At 40.3% G+C, this 19,385-nt stretch overlaps 1 protein-coding gene across 1 annotated transcript in view; it reads left to right on the top strand.

Moving 5' to 3' along the window:
* Nucleotides 1-19,385, top strand: part of SATB2 (SATB homeobox 2) — a 197,456-nt gene that overhangs the window by 155,841 nt on the left and 22,230 nt on the right. Inside the window, exon 10 of the mRNA XM_065930889.1 lies at nt 3,427-3,624. Coding sequence (XP_065786961.1) covers nt 3,427-3,624 — 198 coding nt within the window. The remainder of the gene's footprint in view (nt 1-3,426; nt 3,625-19,385) is intronic.

Genomic DNA, 19,385 nt, shown 5'->3' on the forward strand with positions numbered 1-19,385 from the left:
GAAATTACAGCTAGGTATATATTCCACAGTTCCTGGCACCTGCTCACAAGGCTGGTCAAGGCTGGAAATCAGATGAACTTCTGCATCAGCATCTATAAAATGAAAATAATTCTCCTGGAATGCTCGACATAACACACAGGGAGCAACAACAAAAAACCTACTTGAGATTTTTAACAGAAAAAGGAGATTTGTTTATTAATAATTCATGAGTTCCCATTGAACATGCACGACAGAAACAGTGCTATTCAATAGAGAATACTGTCATCTGTCACTGTTTTATTTGACATTTACACTTTTTTTTTTTTTTTTTTTTTTTGCCTGATACTGCAAAACTTTCTTGGATGGCATGCAAAAATTATATAAATGAAAAAAATCCCAATGTGGGACTCTTTTATCTCTTCTGTGGTGGGTTCACTCATAATACATACGTGTGTGTGCAGGCAACAGCGTGGCCCTTTCTAGCAAATTCATTAGCCACCAAACAAAGTAATAACAGGCCCTTTTGAGAAAACAGAGATAAGCTTCCCACATGGGCGGGTGGAGGGATCATGTGAATTGAAAGATGGAGGGTGAGATGGGAAGTGAGGTGGAAGAATAGATTTCCGGAAGATAAGCACACAAATCCGTGGAGTGAGCAAGTGAGTCAGAGTGAGGGGAAAGCGAATCATGGCTGCCGTGAAGAAAACTGACAAAAATACACTGCCATTTCAGACGCAGGATAAATATTTATAGATGGCGTTGCAGGAGCTCCTCTGGTAGGGAATTTCGGCATTTAGTAGATGAGCAAGTGAGGGACTCCTTGTGGTTTTGTGTTACTGTAAGGCTCTTGACAATGTTTCTGCTCTGTAGGTTAGTTATTATTTATAAAAATCACAGAACCAGCTGATACATTCATAAGCTAATTATTGAAGCAGCTGGGTACACATGGTGCAATATGTCCGAGGCTGTGAAGTATCACAGATTTCTTGGGGCCTGCTGTGGTGGGGGTGCGCTGTGGAAGGCTCCATCCCTTAATCTGATCAGCCAAGCAAACACTTTGTGGGGAAACTAGATTAATAACCCTCTAAATACCATGAATGTGCTTCATCTTCAAAACTGGGCTCCCTTAAGCATGCTATTAGCTCAGCTCCATCAGGGATTCGAGGAAGTTCTCTGGTGCCCTAAGAACAGGGTCTTGTTGGCTACCTCCCTGTGCCAGAAATTAATTTGGTTTGCTTATGTCTGCACACATGATCACACTTGTGTCTAATCCACTCCCTAATAGCTTCAAGGTCGGGACCTTGCTTGTCAGTGGGCAAATTGAGCACTACACTTCTTAAAGACTGATGGCAGACAGCGGCCAGTCCGTAACGAGGCCTGTAGTTTGTTGTAAGTGATTGTAATGAGTGCAGATTATAACAGCGCATATAAATCAAACGCGGCAATGGATGTTGTGTGAGACATTCCGAGTATGTAAGTGGAGATACCACTCAGCTGTCACCTGTCTCCTTTCAAGCTGTGGCTTCCCACAATGCAGTTCACTCCTCACGCAGAACAGCAGGTGCTGTCCTCCTTAAGGTCTGGATATCTCAGAGCTCCATCTTTTAACAGATGCAGATTTTTGTTTTTATTTTCTGTTCAGCGATTGGTCTCCGTGCTGTAGCCTCCCCTGGAAGATGTTAAACATACCTGTTTGAAACATTTGAAAGGGTTCAGTTGGAGACTTATTCAGATCTGTGAAAAGACAGAGAAATAGGAGCTTATTTTTTTTTCCACAGATGGTTTATATTCCATTTCAAGAATTTTTTGCTTTGTACAAAGAAACCCTTGAGGAAACACTTTGGGACTAGGAGTGTTTTTAAAGAATATAATTTACATTTTGATAGGGATAAAAAATGGAATCATCTTCAATTTTCATATATGTTACACCTTGAAAATCAACCATTACCTGTCTCTCAACTGAACTGGCAAAAAAAAAAAATCTTTGAAAATACTTGGAAGCACATTTCCAAGCAAATGATTAGATATCTTGTTTTCATTCTTCCTAGCCCTCTAACTCTCCCCAGCTCCCAGTTTATTGCAAGAAAAGATCAGGTCTGCGCAAATGTGGCCTCTCACTTGTAAAAACAAGGCAGTGTTGTGTTACAGATTAGTTTATAAATCCCCAGTGGCTTCACAGTTCAGTGCCTACAGCTGCTGCAGATGGGTCTGGGTTTTTGTCTCTCCGCAGTGCTGCAGCCGGCAGTTGAAGGAGAAAATGGAATGATCAGGTTATTAACATGGAGGCCGCGAGGAAGAGGCGGCACAATGAGAACAGCTGGCATTGCTGTCTTGGCTGACGCAGCGGAGATAATCAAATCTTGCCTTTTTTTGGGTAAAGGCAGAAGACACAGTGGAGAGTTAGACAAACAACAGCTTATGATATTATGAGGGGTTTTTGTAACGCGTGTCAGGAACTTTCATTGGTTTGCAAGTTATGAGATAGAATTTGTGGAGGTTTCGAGATTTCTTACAAAGTCATGTGTGGTTTACTTACGCACCTTTTTAGAAAAATTCTTATTCTTGCAGGAGGCGTGATATGGGACAGTCTTTGTATTTAAAATGAGCGACGTAGATTGGAAATGATGGGTTAGAAAGCTACTGGGTAAAATATTTTGACATGAGTCAGTGAGCGATGTTGACAGCATCCTCTGTATTATTTTCATATAATCCATCATTATTTGCATTACATTTTCTTTCTCGTGCAGTTGCGAGCAAGAGAACATCCGGATGCCAGAGTTGGGAGGCAGACATTTGCAGGTGTGGCCCGTCCTACTGCTTACCTTCCTGCAGGTGTGGTTGAGGCAGGAAGGTTATGGTTATAAGGGCCTGGGGCCCAAGGCATTCAGAGGTTGAGCAGATATACACTTTTCTCATTCTAGCAAAGGGTGTTACGGAGGAGTTATTGATCTTTGTGAGACTGTTTCTTCCTAGAGAGAAAATATTTATATTTCTATTCATACCTAGGTATTTCCTCTTCAGAATTTGCCATTTGGTGATACATATTTGTTCATTTTCATTTATTTTTTCTTGGAATGGAGTACTGTCCAACTGGGTGGGTAATTTTAAAATTTGTAACTGACCAACATGAATTTTTGCTGAGAATTGGAGAGCTACACACGTCTTTGAGTTTCTTTTACAAAGGGGACTGTAAATTAATTGAGAATGTATTCAGTAGGAAAGGGGATGAGGCAATTAACAAGACTGAAGATTCTCAGGTGTTGGTGTCACCATAGGTGTGGCCATTAGTTGGTTTTGGGAGTTGCCAGGCTGTTCGAGCGCCTCCCCAGTTTGGTGGGAGCACTTCTGCTGTGGAAACATGATAAGCCGGCAGTGCTTGACCACACTCAAGCCCCCTCTGCGGTTGTGCGCTCTTCAGGTTCATTCAGTGGCCTTCTCTGTTTCCAGGGCTGGCTGTGTGAACTGCTCCGCTGGAAGGAGAACCCCAGCCCAGAAAACCGCACCCTCTGGGAGAACCTCTGTACCATCCGCCGTTTCTTGAACCTTCCCCAGCATGAGAGGGATGTGATTTATGAAGAGGAATCAAGGCACCACCACAGCGAGCGCATGCAGCACGTTGTTCAGCTGCCCCCGGAGCCGGTGCAGGTGGGCGTCCCCTTCCCCTAAGCCTGGACAGGGCTCCCGGCGCCCGCAGCTGCGGATGACCAGAGGGGCAGACCGTGTCACCTGCCCTGGGAAGGCGTCTCATGCCATGTCCCCCAAGCAGGGAGCCCTGTTCTCACAGTGGGCATAGTGCATGTGTGTGCATGCGCACACGTGTTCTGTCACACACACACACACACACACACACACACACACACACACCTGTGACTGAGAAGTCAAATCCAAAGGTGGCTACTGTGACTCACACAGTAAGGGATCTGCCTGCAATGCCGGAGACCCAAGCTGGATCCCAGGGTGGGAAGATCCCCTGGAGAATGGCATGACTCCCTATTCCAGTGTTCATGCCTGGAGAATTCCATGGACAGAGGAGCCTTGTGGGCTACATTCCATGGGGTCACAAAGAGTTGGACATGACTGATCAACTAACAGTTCACACTTCCTGAGAGTATTTTATTGATACTTGTGGGATTGTGAAGCCAGAGCATTTGTGGAGAATTAAATCTCCCAATTAGAAATCATAGTTTCCATCAGTACACTTTCTAAAGAAAAAAAGTCTGAAATAGACAATGAATTGACCCAAAATTCCTCAAGGAATGTCGCATTAGGCTGAGAGAAATATCCACATGAGCTAGGGAATACCACTGAACTCAGCTGAACCTAAGAGAGAAGTTGTGATAGATTCTTAGTATTTTTAGGAGAGTTCCTGCTATCTTTGGCTTCCTCTCTTTTAGAAATCTACCTTCATTGGGTTGGCATGTGTTTTTTTTGCTTAGATTTTAGTCTCATTGAGATAAATTATGTTCTTTCTGAGAGTCACAGAGTTTAACTGATGCCCCTTGCTATTATCTAAACTCAGTTACTCTGGGGAAGAAATATCAGTGAGGGTTTCTATGGTTTCTCCCCTTCGAGTTGTGCCACAAAATGATTTGGTAGGCTGTGAGATTTGTCCTCCTGCTCAATGCCATCAATCCCAACTGCCGTGAAAGAGGATTACCTGAATCTCCTTGTGTGTAGCAAGAAGGGGACAGTTGAGGCAGGTGTGCACATGTGTGTGAAGGACGGAAGATGAGGGTGAAGGAAGGGTGGGGTGTGGTGTCTTGATCAGATAGCATATGAGAGGTGATGAAGGACGCGGTCCTGAAATGCTCTGCCTGAGGCTTCCTGTCTCCTTTCCCCTTGCTCTACCGTCACATGCCCGGGGAAGAAGCCAGAAGCCACTGGAGCCATTACGTCACTTGTCATCCAAATATTGACATCACAGTCAATGCTCTTGTGCTCTCATTGGTCGCTTTCCAAAGTCACAGAGTGAGTTGCCCAGATCATTAGACTCGTGAGTTCACAAAGCTACAAGCACCTGCAGGAACCTCTTCTCATATTCACAGTACATTCAGAGAAGGGTGGTCACAAGGGGTACCTGGCTAATAAGTGGCAGAGCCAGCTCTCGTGGCTCTGGACGAGTGTGTGGGTGACCCATTCCCCAGAGATGAGCCCCAAGTCTTACCTCTCAGGACCAGCCTCTCCCTTCCCTCCACTGTCCTTTCCTGCTGGGGTCTTGTCCGAACACCAGGGCACCTCCCTGGAGATAATTATTTCAGCTTGCTGAGTCACATGAAGCAGTGGTTTGTAGGTTTTGAGATTCAGTTGAAATTAAAAAGGGGCCCATTATAATTACCAACCTTTTATTTTAGAAAATAAATTTATTCAAAAAATGCAAGGGACACTCCTATTTATTATTCATATATTTACACAATAAATACTCATTAAATAACAAATTAATGAAAAGGATAGCCTCAGGCAAAAGATCTTACAAATGTATACATTTAATCATATGAGAAACTCACCATCACCCTTATTTTTCTCATTTTAATGTGAATTGATCCAAACTTCTCTGTTGAACCTATGACCAGCTTCAGGAAACCACTGACTTTGTGTGAACTTTTCATTTAGGGTCTATCTTAGTCAATCCAGGCAAGGTAAAAGGCTCCTCTGTCCATGGGGATTCTCCAGGCAAGAACACTGGAGTGGGTTGCCATGTTCTCCTTTAGGGGATCTTCCTGAATAGAAGTGAAAAACTGATTTATTATAAACATTAGTAGCACTTTTTTATCATAGGATGATGGCAAAGTTGAAAAATTGGAGAAGTTTGGGATAAGAAGAGTAATATGTATTCTCCATTAAAATGAGGACCTCCCTTCATTTGGATGATGGCTCCCGCATATTCCTGTCTTTCTCTACTGTATTTCCTGTATATTCCTGTATTTCTCTACTCTTCCTGTCCAGAAATTCTCATCTCTCGAGGTCCCCGTGTTTAGGTAGCTAGAAGGGATATACAGCATCATATTTTGTATTTTAACTGACCAGTCTGAATAAAGTAAATCTTAGAAGCAGACAGCCAATCTATTTATGAGTTTTATTACCTTTTATGTTAGTGTATCAGAACTGGAGTGTGCTAACAATATTTAATGGCTAAGAAAGAGTCAGTGTGTAATTTTCCTTCAGTTTTAAGCACTTTGTGGCTATTAACATTAACTTCTGATGTCACTAAGATAATTCACTTATTTTATAAAAAGTTATTCCTATCACTCAGCTCTTAACTAAAGAGTTTACAAATAAGGTAATTTTTTCTACATTGACTTTTTCTCAGCCATTGACCTTGACCTCATAACTGTAGAACGCTTCAATATATCTTTGTGTGTGTGTGTGTGTGTGTGTGTGTGTGTGTCTGTGTGATTTCTCTCAATGACACTGCTTTCAATGCTGTATTCATGTTTTGTGGCAAAATAGAAAGCATTTGATCAATTTTTTATTATAGTTGTGATAAGAAAAAGGAAGAGAACTTGAACTAGACAACAGAACTCTTGAAACTGGAGAATAAAGTTAGCATAGCTTCTATGACTTTGGATAGATTGTATTCACAAAGATTCCAGACTACTCAAGTGTCTGTGATTGTCCAAAAGTTAAGTCATTGGACTCAGGGTTGAGATTCACTGGTGCTGTTGTATCAATTAAAATTTCAGAGAAGCATAATTGCTTACACATTTTAGGGATTAAAAAATTTGTACATTGGTAGTATTAGGTGATGTTGCATTTTGTCTAATTAGGCAGAAAATGCACTGTTATTAAATTGTTAAGTATGAGTGAAATCAGGGATTTTTAAGAGTCTCTGATTATGCAGCATATTAAAACGCACACAGAAATCCACTCTACTTGTGGTTATGGAAGAGTGCCATTTAAATTTCTTTAAGTAGTTAGGGTACACTATTCCCCAGTTTTTCTTAAATTATAAAGATATGAAGTAGTGACCTTTGTACATAATTACCCACCAGAGGAGTCTGTCGAATTAGGGCTCCACAGATGTATTGGATAAAAGAAGAAGCTTGGAATAAGCCCCACCCCATTCAGTGAATTCTGTGAAGTCTCTTAGAGTGAGAGCCTCTTTCCTCCCGGAAGGGAGGACATTTTTCTTGCCTTTTGTTTGCAAATAGTTTACTAATTGGTAGTCTTATATTGCATGCAGATGTGTTTCTTTTTTTAAGTGCATGAAAGATTTTTAAAAATTCAAGTCTGCATTTAGAAATTAAGAAATTTCACTTAGAAATCCGGATTTCACAATCCAGAAATTCAGGAGATCTGACCCACTGGGCCACATGGCTGGAGCTGGTGGTCTGCATTCTGGGCACACACAGAATAGCAGTCTCTGTCCTACTGCACAGCCCCGCTGCCCACATGCTGTCTTCCGTGCACACACATCCAGTTCACTTTGCTCATTTAGACTGCTCCTGTCCCATCACCAGCTGGGTGAGACCAGCTTGCCCTAAGAGTCCTAAAGCCACACGCGCCTTGCCCTGAGGTTCTTCCATGCTGCACCATTTATTTTTGTAATTCTAACACCTCAGAGTCCTTGAAATGCATATTTGATGGAATTTCCCTTCAGGGATGAACCTAGGTTATAGTTGGGCTGGGGGTCGTTGAGGGGTATAGTCAGCCCCAGAGACTTGGGGGTCCTGGGAGAACAAGATTTTTTTCCTTAGGAATTCAGATCTCCCCAGGTGATATAGATTTGATATGAAGTCATCTGATTTCTCCAGTTTTCTTATTGGTATTCTTTTTTGAAACCCCCATTTAAGTTCCTGCTGTCTAGAAGGTGACCTTCCAGTCTCTGAATACACTTTATAAACTAGATTCACCTACACTTATGGCCCTTTAGTGGAGGCAGTATTGCCCCAGGGAGTAAAAATTGATTCTTGGGGTGCATAAAAATCTTCAGTTTACAATTGTTTATTGCTCTCCAAACGGACATAGTACATAAAGAGATGTTCTGTAAACCTAGTATTAAAATTTCATGACACGATGGGGAGATGATTAGGAAAAAAATGCCTAAAAAGGCTCCTTTGGGGAATAATAATGAAAAACGTTGCGAAATGCTAACATGCAAAATGCTTATAGTTCTTGTATGGATAGCACGAAGACCAACATAGATGAAATGAGATGGCATGACAAATGAAAACATTCCATGAAAAAGATAAATTCCATTTTTTTTCACACCAAAAGATTGGAGACAAAATTGTTTCTTGTGGTTGTAGTGATATTCCCCCTAGTGGTTATTACAACCCGAGGCCCTATAGTGAATGGATATCCTCACCTTAGAATCAAAAACTAGTTAGGCCAGGGTATTCATTATTACCAACTGTATTTTACAATTGGAAAAACTGGAGCGAAGACGGAGGGCCTTGCCTGCAGCCAGAATCGTCAGCTGAATGAAAACACAGGCGCTTTTGGCATCCAGTCTTCCCTCTGGCCACACTTCTCCCTTGATGCAGCAGAGAAGAAAGGACATCGCTCATGCTCTGACTAGGTCACGGAGTGGGGCTGATTGGGGAGCATTTGCCAAATTGTTCGTGTCTGTGTAGTTTGTGCTTTATTGTTTTATTATATTTCCACCACAGTGTTTCCAGGGGTTATTTTGTAAGTTCAGGAATCCTGAGTTTGCTGCTCTGTGGTTTCCTGACAAATCCTTGTTTTAAAATTCCATGCCGTACGCTGAATAGGAATGAGACCTGGTGGAGGACAGCCGACTCCAGCCTCATACCTCGGCTCGTCTGGGTTGCTGCCCACTCAGGGGATTCTCAGGATTTCCTCAGCTGCTGAATCCTGTGCTGATGTCACCCTGTGCTGACTTTGCTCTCACGGATATGTGCAGTGTCTGGAGACATTTTTGATTATTGTAACTTGGGGATGCTACTGGCGTCTGCTGGGTGGAGGCCAGGGATGCTGTCTAATGTCCCGTAATGCAGACGGCAACCTCCCCTGCCCTCTAGACAAAGAGGTGTCTGTTCTGCACTGTTGATAGTGCTAGGGCTAAGACACATGTATCGAAACCCTATCAAGGTTGGGGGGGGGTAGCTTATCTACTTTCACATGTGAGACACTGAAGCTTAGAGAAGTTTAGTGACCTGCTCAGAGTGGGACCTTAAATCTTTGTTTGTCTGCCTTCGCTGTTTGACTTTTTCCTCTCAACTAGAAAGAACTGCTAAACATGCTGCAGCCAGCCTTTCCCAAATACTTGCTACTAGATGATATTAGGCAAAGCTGTTTATGTCCATCCATCATTCTACTGAACAGATCTAGTCTTGTTAGCTTCTTTTTTATAGAGTATTCAGTGTTCCTTGGTGTGATGTCGAGGAACTGATGCGACTGAAATTTTCACTTTTTATTAAGCTTCTCTGGCATTTTTGAGATGGCTTTGGGATGTGACTCTTCATTGCAGTTTAAGGATACTTGAAGTCTCTGATTAAGCACTGAGAATTTGATCATGCCTTTTTGCCTCAGCTGTAGGGTTTATTTGTTTTTTATTTTTTCAATCTTTTGACTGCACCACGTGGTGTGTGGGATCTTAGTTCCCAGACCAGGGATCTAACCCATGCTCCCTGCAGTGAAAACGGAGTCTTAACCACTGGCCTGCCAAGGAAGTCCAAGCTGTAGGTATATTTTGATTTGTGAATTTGCTTTCAAAAGGACAGTGTATAAGAAAATAAATAATCTAATTAATTAATTCATCAATTAAGGATGTATGCAAATTCTTTAACCAAGTTACTAAAATCTCTTCCGTCTTGGATTCATTCCGAGCTCCTCTTCAAACCCTGCTGTGTGAACATGGCTCTAGAGGTTTGAAACTCTACCTGAGTTATGAGGAAATGTGCAGAGAGATGCTTGTCATTTTAGGTGAAATATTACAGCAGTTGGATATAAGGAAGTCCTCACTGGGGTAAACTTTGAGAGTCCCTAACCATCAGTCAAGAGCCACTAGCCTTTTCTGTATTCACATAATGTTATCCTGTAGGCATGTGTTTAACTTGGAGAGGTTCTTCATTTCTTTGTTACTAGTTAACCTTTCAGCACATCCAAACTTTTAAATTTGTCACTGGGAATATAGAAAGATTTGGAGGTTATTTAGAATGAACTCTTTATTTTAGAACATAGGCATTTCTATCTCAGGTTCAACTTCTTCCAAAGTATAGTGAACAGGTTTCTCACGGTTGTGATGTCAAACAGTTGAATAATTTCCTTAAAGTTGGTACCTGGTAGATTGGACATTAGCTGTGGCTTTGCTTTTTTTAGAGAGTTCAGCAAGTTGTTTGTCTACTTTTTAAATTTAAAAGTTTCTTAAAGTATTTTTTTGACATGACATAGAAATTCCAGCTTAAATATTGGATATTTAAGGAGGGAGATAGAACTTGATGAAAATCCACCTGTAGCACTGTGGATATGTGTAGGTTTCTCTGAACCTGGGACTTGGAATTTGTGTAGTTCATGGATTCACCTCTCCTTTGCTATCCTGGGTATAATATATCTTCTTCCATTGTCAGCTTCTTCCTGCTATCATTGTTTCCTTTCTTCTATTATTTACCTTTTACTCGATATTTTCTCTACCACATGACTTTTGCTTACTACTCATAGCATCTCTGAACTATAATTCCAAGCTTCTCAAAGCCTTGGCCTGCCCACCGCCTCTGCTCTACTTCACAACTTTTCTGTATGCTTTTATCAAATCCAGCTTCTGTTACCCACTCCTTATTTACAACTTTGGATTCTTAGAGAAATTGACTGGTCCACCTTATCCCCATGAAGGCAAACTTTCTTGAGACTTAATTCCCAAGCAGTAATGTGAATGCTCAATTTGGAGGTCACTGCATTTTAGAGGAAGAGTTTTGCCGGGCGCATGGTTAGAATAACCTCCAGGAGCATGGGGAGTGGAGAGCTAGCCGGCTGCACACCACCTGCAAGTCGCCTGTGAATGGGCTGTCCTTGGGCCAAGGTCAATAGTAGTCTATCATGGTGGGTAGTAGCAGATATGATTAGCAAGTCTAATATAAAATTCTCACATCAAAGGAGATTTATGTGACTTGTTCAGTATAAAGTGCTGTGGTTATGTAAGCAGTAGGAATCCAGTACCTAAGAGCGATTTCAAGTTTGTGTGTATCCAAAGTCTTTATCGTTCATTACAGTTTTTCTAACAATTCTCATGGATGGCCATGTTCTCAGGCACTGTGTTATAGATCCAGATAGGAATTAAAATTTTGTAGTAATCTATTCTAGGTCTGTCTATTTACTGCTTTAAATGGGGTCACTGATTTGCTAGGTTTATTGTTTTAACAGTGGGAGTTAGCTTTCTCCTTCTCATTCTTCATGGCGTTGTTCCAGTGTTTTTGCTGAGCGGAACTCACCCATGAGTGACTAAAACTTCAGAACACACCACCTTCCAAATTAAACATCTAGGGTTAGCTACTGGTTGGTAGTGAAATGTCAGGCAGCTGGGTTCCACTTCTCCCAGGCTTTTCCTGTCCCGGGGCAGCACAAAGAGCCCTGTTTTCCTGAGTAACTTGCTCTTCCATAATTGTTGTGTTCCTTAAGTAATAGTCTGATTGCATTTTCAAGAGGCAGTACGCTTCCTTCAGGTCCTGCTCTGGGTTACTGGTAGACCCCTTGGTTTTCAGCTCCTAAAACTGAGTGGAAGGCACGTTACCCAATGCTACTCTGTGGATGAAGCAAAGAAGCAGGATTAGCTCTGTTACACCAGGACCAGTGCTTCTCACTGATGGAAGCTTCTGGACTGCTCAGCGCTCAGAAACCACTAACATTGCTAACATAAATTACATTTATGCCTGTTTCTAAAGGTTTAGGGACAGCAGGGTACTCATCATGTACATTGTCATATTCTTTTCCTTCTGGTGAAATTAAAGATAGGAACATTATAAAACCTTCAGCACCTTGGCCTTTTCTTGATGTTCTGATAGGAAAATGATACTAAACACAATATTTTTGAACATAAAGCTTAGTTGTCTTTCAAAAGATGGGTCAGCATATTGCTATGGAAATGTTAGGGTATCTTCTTGCCGTTGTTCTGTTGGCCAACTCAGTGTGGCTATTTTCTTCCTCCTTTTCTACTTTCTTCCTTCCTTGCAGTCTTCTTTTTTTCAGTAATCTGAAACACTTTTTTTTTTTAAGCTGAAAGAATTTAGGACAATAGCTAATAAATTTTGTGTCAGGGAAAACTGATTAAATATGAGCAACATGGAGCAAGTTGAGGGAAGCAAAATAGACGAAGTCAGTGCATTCCACATGCATCGTGCCTTCTCTCTCACCCACAAAAAACAGCAATAAACTTAAATGAAGACACTTGTGGGCATTGAGGTGTCGCTGTTTTAATGAAGCTCCTTGTCATATTTCATCTGTGAGAAGGAAATACCTTTCTTCCTTTCTTTATACTTTTATAGGCATCTGGCAAAGTCTGGCTTTTGGTAAAGATGATGAAAATTGACTGATAAAGCTGGGCCTTCCCTGTGGTCCGGGGGTTAAGGCTGTGCGCTTCCACTGCAGGGCTGCTACTTATTTATTCAACAAACATTGGTCGGGCTCCCTCAGTGTGTCGGGTATTGGTCTAGGCACTATGTGTATAATAGTAAATAAAACAGAATTTCATGCATGTATAGAGCAGCTTTCCCTTTTACTCACATAGATTGCATTTCTAAACAGAGTTCATTTTCCCTCTGCCTTGCCTTAATCTAGAATTCAGACTATGGTTTAGTAGAATCCATAAGCCTTACTATTCAGTTGTCTTGGGTGGCGCTAGTAAAGAACCCGCCTCTAGTGTAGGAGATGTGGATTTGATCCCTGGGTCAGGAAGATCCCTTGGAGGAAGGCATGGCAACCCACTCCAGTGTTCTTGCCTGGAGAATCCCATGAACAGAAGAGCCTGGGGGCTACAGTCTATAGGGTCACAAGGGGTCAGACACAATCAAAGCAACTTAGCCTTTCTATTCACTGTTTTAGGAACCAGAGCATCTTGTAAAGAAAGAAACTACCATCTATTTTCAATGAACCTTTGACCAAATGGGAAAAAAGATGATAGAGTAAAGAAAAGGGCCTGGAAGTGACCTTGACTCCAGTCACAGGGCTGGGTATATGACTTTGGACAGGAGTTTTATCCTTTAGAGTTTCCTTTTACTGTTTTGTAAACTGTTAGATTATGGATTAGGTGATCCTCATCTGAAACACTGATTCCGTAAATTGGTTCATCTATTTCTGATCCTCACTGAGGATTTTAATGCAAATGAAGAAAACAAAGAATAAAACACATTGCCCCTGGGGGGTTTAAGTGCATTTTGGAAAAACAAATTAGCAACAAAATAGCAAATTATGAACACCTTATATGGGCTCAGAGAGATCTAGTTGATTTTCTTATGATTGACAGTTATGACAATTACAAGAGAAAGCCGGCCACTGAGTTTTAAACTATCGTAGCCAAGTCTACCTACTGTGGCTTCTCAGATGTTTCTGGTTAGTGTGGAAATCTAATGTAGCTGAAAACTACTGCTGATTTTTATTAAGTTGAAGTCTGGAACTTCCCCTTGTAATGATAGACAAACTTACTTTCAATGAAAGGAAAACTGCCAAAGTTCTGAAATTCATTTATTTTATTATTACTCAGTTTAACCCTAGAAATGGGAGATCAAGAAAACTAGATAGATTTGACAGTTCTGAGGTCACAAGTTCAATTTCCTCACAAGTTGTTTCTAGATCAAATTCACTGCAAATCATATAACCCTTCACCTCTTGACATGGAATCTTTTAGGGAATTGTGTATCACATCAAGGTCATCCTGATCACTCTGGGGCTGGGAAAATGACAGGTAAGTTGGATCAGGTGAAGGAATTCCAGTGACCAAGTCTGGAAAGCCTAGGAGGTGTGAGTATCACTTTCTATCACAGATTAGGGTGTACTGGAGTAAGCTTACACAGCGAGCAGTAATTGATGTTTTTAGGAATTTTGGAAGTTGGTTTTTACATTGTTAGTAGAATGGAACTGGCCTTGGTCAAATTATTCACACTACAAGAACTGACAAATGATTCAATTGGGACTTTTTTTTTCCTCTAGAGAGCCAGTTGTTAAATATTTACCCCAACATAACACTGAATAGGCTCCAATTAGATTTTTTTTTAAAGCCTTGTGGATATCCATGTATTTATTTTTCATGAGTAAGATATGCTAAAAACCATTGTATGAAAGAAAGGTTAGGTGTTTCCAGAACTGAATGGCTGATTGGTATTACAGCTCACTTGTTCACTCAGATGTCAGAGCAAGAAAGTGCTAGCACCTCAGCTGTGTTCGATTCTGTGACCCCATGGATTGTAGCCTCTGTCCATGGATTTATCTAGGCCAGGATACTGGAGTGGGTAGCCATTCCCTTCTCCAGGGCATGCTCTTGTCCCAGGGAGCACACTTAGGTCTCCCGCATTGCCGGCAGATTCTTTACTGTCTGAACCATCAAAAATAGTTACATATTTAAGCAGTAGTTGTTTCTACTCTTTCCCCTTCCTTTAGTTTAAATCTGTTTCTTCATGTTCATAGCATTTGTCTTTGTATTGCCTTCTGTATGTGGTATAAAAGGCTAACTTGAGTATCTGGTTAGATTCATTTTGCAGAATCAGAACCTTGTACATAATGAGTTCATAGTCTGGGATTCCCTGGTGCCAAACACCCAACAGATTTGGGTGAAAACAGGGGAAGTTATTTTAATAGAGTACTTTCTTAGATATGATGAAGTGAACCCTCACAGTGCACTTCAAAATGAGGAGTCAATTATTTTTTTAAAGTACTCTAAACTTAGGGAGCTAAAATCTATGATATGAATGCTTAAATATATGTGGATATGGAAAGGCCTTCCTATTTCTATTACGATCTGAATGAACAGAATGTGCCAAAGTGAGCATATACTGTTTAAGTACAATATATACATGCAAATGGTTTCTTAAATATAGTTTCTCTCATTTCAGCTTTTTTGACAATTCATGTCAACAGTGTACTCATAAGTGTGGTGCTAGAAGAGCAAACAGGGAATTGTGGTCGACAAATGTCAAGCATTTCCATGTAGGTGTAATTTTAGGAGTATACTTTCGAGAGAAATCCTTATTTGAGTTTGTGCTTCATGTGAAATGAAAGCCTCCCAAAGAGATAGAGCTAAAGTAGTCAAACAGTGTGTGTAGTACTTTAATATAGTTGTTTCCTTAGTAATGAAAGGAGAGAACCAAATTGACGGATTCTTTTGCTTGTAAAACATAATCTGGATCAAATGCATCAGTATGTTCTATCAGTTGACGATTCTTTGATATATCTGTATTTTAGAACTACTGATGTACCAAGGGAGAAGTATTCTTGTCACTTAACTTGCAAGGTATCAACCAGTTTACTTGGAGCTCCTAGAATAGATATGCTAGGGACGGCACTCTGTACTCCAATAGTCTCTTCGTATTTTGCATGTTTGAAGCAGCATTGTCCAGTACACTCTATGAACATGTAACGTCCTCTGTGTTGCCATTACTCACATGTAGAACGTGTCTGTAATCAGTTTTTATTTTATGTCACATTCATCTGCATTTGCAGCATTTCAAAGACTAGTCTGCAACATCTTGGCACAGATGGGGAAAGCAGAGTTGCTTATAAGTTCCAGAACTACAAAGACACAGATCAAACATACGATATTAATAAATAGCTTGGATGGGGGTGGGGAGAGGGGAAGGATTAAAAATTAGGTTATTTATTTAGAAAGTTGAAAGTCTCCATTTGTGATCATTACTCTGTTCTTGAAAGGAAATAGGTGCTGGATTTTATGTTTTGTTTTTTGCTCCAGTCCTCACGTTTCCCTCCTCCCCCTTCCTCCTGTTTTAAATTAAAATCTAAAGACAGCCCCAGAGAGTATATATAACTGCAAAAAGGATGTGGTAAATCATGGCAGAGGTTTGTGATCTCACAGACGCGGTGGTGTCAGGGATGAAGACCAAAGGCGAATCCTTAGCTTCCAGTGGATTTACTTGAAATCCCTCACCCTTGTAGCCTATCATGGATAATAGCATATCATGGATAATTACATTTTTACAAACGGTAGAGAAAATCATTTTGACACACACATAGTATTTTCCATCCAGACCAGCTTTTCAATCTTTTACAGCTTTCATGCATTAAGGCTCACATATTCTTTGTTTATTTTTAAAATATTATCATTAATAATAGGTTTGTTCTGTGGTCAACCTCTGAGTAGAAGACACTGAGGAAGACCCATTTTTCCCTGTTTTCCTCAAGTCAAACATCTGATACCTTTTCCTTTGGAGAAGTTTGTGCTACTCATGTTTTTCATTTAAAAAGTTATGGCAACCAAATTTTCATGGAGATTTTTAGGAGCTTTGGTCATTTTTTCAGCTTATTGCTATGTGAAAGAGAATGAATTATGTTTAGTGGCAAAGTGCTGGGTGGGGAGGGAAACAGAAGAAGAAATCATAGAAGAAATATTGTCATTGATTTGTTTGCAGTACTGTGCAATGATGTGAATTCTGGTTGAGTGAACTTAGGGAAGGTTGTCCCCGTAGTTATTCAGCTGCATCAAAATTCCAGGGCCCAGGAAAAACTGGGGGACAGTATTCACTTTTCTTAACCCTTTCTGATCAGATGTGGTATTTCATTTTGAAAATGAAATTAATTCCCCTGAGGCCTTTGAAAACTTTAATAATGCACAATAAATAAAATCATATCTAATAACTCAACAGTTTCATTTGGCACCATCATCATCTTTTAGATGTACTGCAATGGCAGAAACATAAATACTTGCAGGCTTCGAAAGCCCAGCTTCTATTTGCTAAATAAACTTGGCTGCTTTAAATTCCTCTGTGTACAGTCATTAATACAATCCACTCTGACAGCATTTAATTAAAGTGCTTTTCTCTATTAAATTCATTAAAAATTCTGCCCCCCCCGCCCACCCCCCGCAACGTGTATAACTGCTTTCCAGATGCTGAGTGGCAGGAACCTATGAGGCTCACTTTAAATAACTTCTGATTTCTCTTTGTAAAGTGTTTATTACATTCAATTTAGAAACTGTTAAATGTGACTTAGAAGAAAAGTCAGATTCCAAGACATATTCCCCATCCCTTCAGCAGTTTCTTTAAGAAAATAATTTAACTCATCTGAATAAACATTTATTATCAATCCTCCTAGGCACTTAAACTGGGAGGTAATAAAGAGATGATTTCCATATCAGGTTGGTGAATTTGCATTAGTTCTCAGCAGATCCTTGGCTTGAATACCTTTGCCTGCAGATTCAGGGAAAGTGAACAGAACAGTCCCGTATTAATAGATTATTGACAGTCTAATGTCTTGGCACCTACTTAGTCCATGAAGTATAATAACCAAGAAGCTGTCTGATATGAAAGCAGTCAATAACATTTTCAGTGAAAACCTTTCAGTTAATTGCTGGTTGACCTTAGAGATTTCCTTTAGACAATACTGTCTTCAGTTTAGACCAAAAGGACCATATTGATTGGTAGGGTTTATTCAGAGATGATTATTTAATATCCATTGCTCCAGTATATGTGGTAAAATTTGCCTTTTCTGTGTCTACCAAATGAATTGTCTTTTTGGCAGTGCTTTTCACAAATACTCCCTTTACCAGCTCTACTTTGAAAATATCTCATTAAATCTGTTCTCTTCTCAGAAATAGAAAGTTGGGAATCTTGAAGGAACACATGATCAAGTGTTTTAATATGATAATAGAGTTTTGATAGAATTCTTTGCTCAGTCTGGAATTATAATTCCAACAGAGAATCTGACAAAGCTAAAAAGTGTGTTCTCAGTAAGAGTAATTATATAATACCTTAAAAGCACTGCACCTTAAAAATGTTTTTTAATGCCAAAATGCTTTTTTGGTTTTCATAAGTATAAATGAGATGTCTTATATTTAGTTTCTAGATTTTTTTTTCATGAGTTTTTTTTTCCTCCATGATTTATTTAGTTTTAGTTGTGTGGAAAGAAACACATATTAATAACAAATGAGTTTTAATAAAATCTAAATAAGCCACAGAGGTGGCCACGGAGCGGCCAAGGCTGTTTCTGGCCCTAACTTGAAACCATTGACTTCACTCACTTTGGACTGTGTGGTGTTGGAGCTGCAGTGATTGGCTCAAAGTGTGGGCAAAAATACTTGAATTAATTTTGTTACTTTTCTTTCGTTGTTGGTTCTTAACACAAGTTAACGTCATCCTTTCTACTCTAAGGATGATCGTTTTGGCATTTATTATTTGTTATGGAAAAGACCTACGGTGCTCTCCAGAGCAGCATTGTGTAGATAAGCAGCATCCATTCACGTTTCACTGCCATTACTGTCTCAGGGTTTTATTGTGATACATAGGACCCCCTTTTAACCAAACATCTAGTTTTATAATTTAATTTTCTTAAAGGTTTCTTTCCTTGTATTATATGGATTCTCTCATTGTTATTTGTGGTTTTACCTCCAGCAGCTTTTCTTGTCGTAGAAACTGTCTGTTGCAGGACTTCTGAATGCTGTTGATAGTAGAAATATTTCTGGAGACTGGGGGGGTGGGCAGAAGGAAGGAAGCTGATGAATATTTCAGTTTTTATCCCTGACAGCTGTGAGACCCTAAATGTACTTCTCCAAATGTCAATAATTTTCAATCAGATAATTTCAGAGTAGGAGGTGGAATTAGAGAACTGAATAGTGTTATTGCTCTATGCAAAGTATGTGTGTGTCTGTGAATCTAATGAATTATCATGAACTAGTATAATTTAGTCCTTCTCAGTACTAGGTGTATTTTTTTAATGAGTGCCTATATAAACTGGCCACTTTCTCCCCTCTTACAGCTATTAGACATGTTCTAATTTCTCAGAAGACTTTTTGGTCTATATAATATGACTGTTGTAGTAGGAAATGGCAACCCATTCCAGTATTCGTGCCTGGAGAGTCTCATGGACAGAACAGTCTGGTGGGCTGCAGACCATGTGGTCGCAAGGAGTCAGACATGACTGAGCGACTAACAGGCAGTACCATGCAATATGACTGTTGGGCTTCCCAGATGGTGCTAGTGGTAAAAAATCCACTTGCCAGTGCAGGAGATGAAAAATATGCAGGTTCAATCCCTGGGTCTGGAAGATCCCCTGGAGAAGGAAATGGCAACCTGCTCCAGTATTCTTGCCTGGAGAATCCCGTGAATAGAGGAGTCTGGTGGGCTACAGTCCCTGGGACTGCAAAGAGTTGAACATGACTGAGCTCACACACACCTTGGATATAGCTATTACCAATACAGATGTATTCTGGAAATTTTAGGATAAATTTTAAGAATTTTCAGCTTCAAGTATTCATGTAAAACACAGTGCCTGACCCTGTGCTAAGTGCAGAGTGT

Source organism: Muntiacus reevesi, chromosome 3 (genome assembly GCF_963930625.1).
Source record: "Muntiacus reevesi chromosome 3, mMunRee1.1, whole genome shotgun sequence".
Taxonomy (NCBI): Eukaryota; Metazoa; Chordata; class Mammalia; order Artiodactyla; family Cervidae; genus Muntiacus; species Muntiacus reevesi.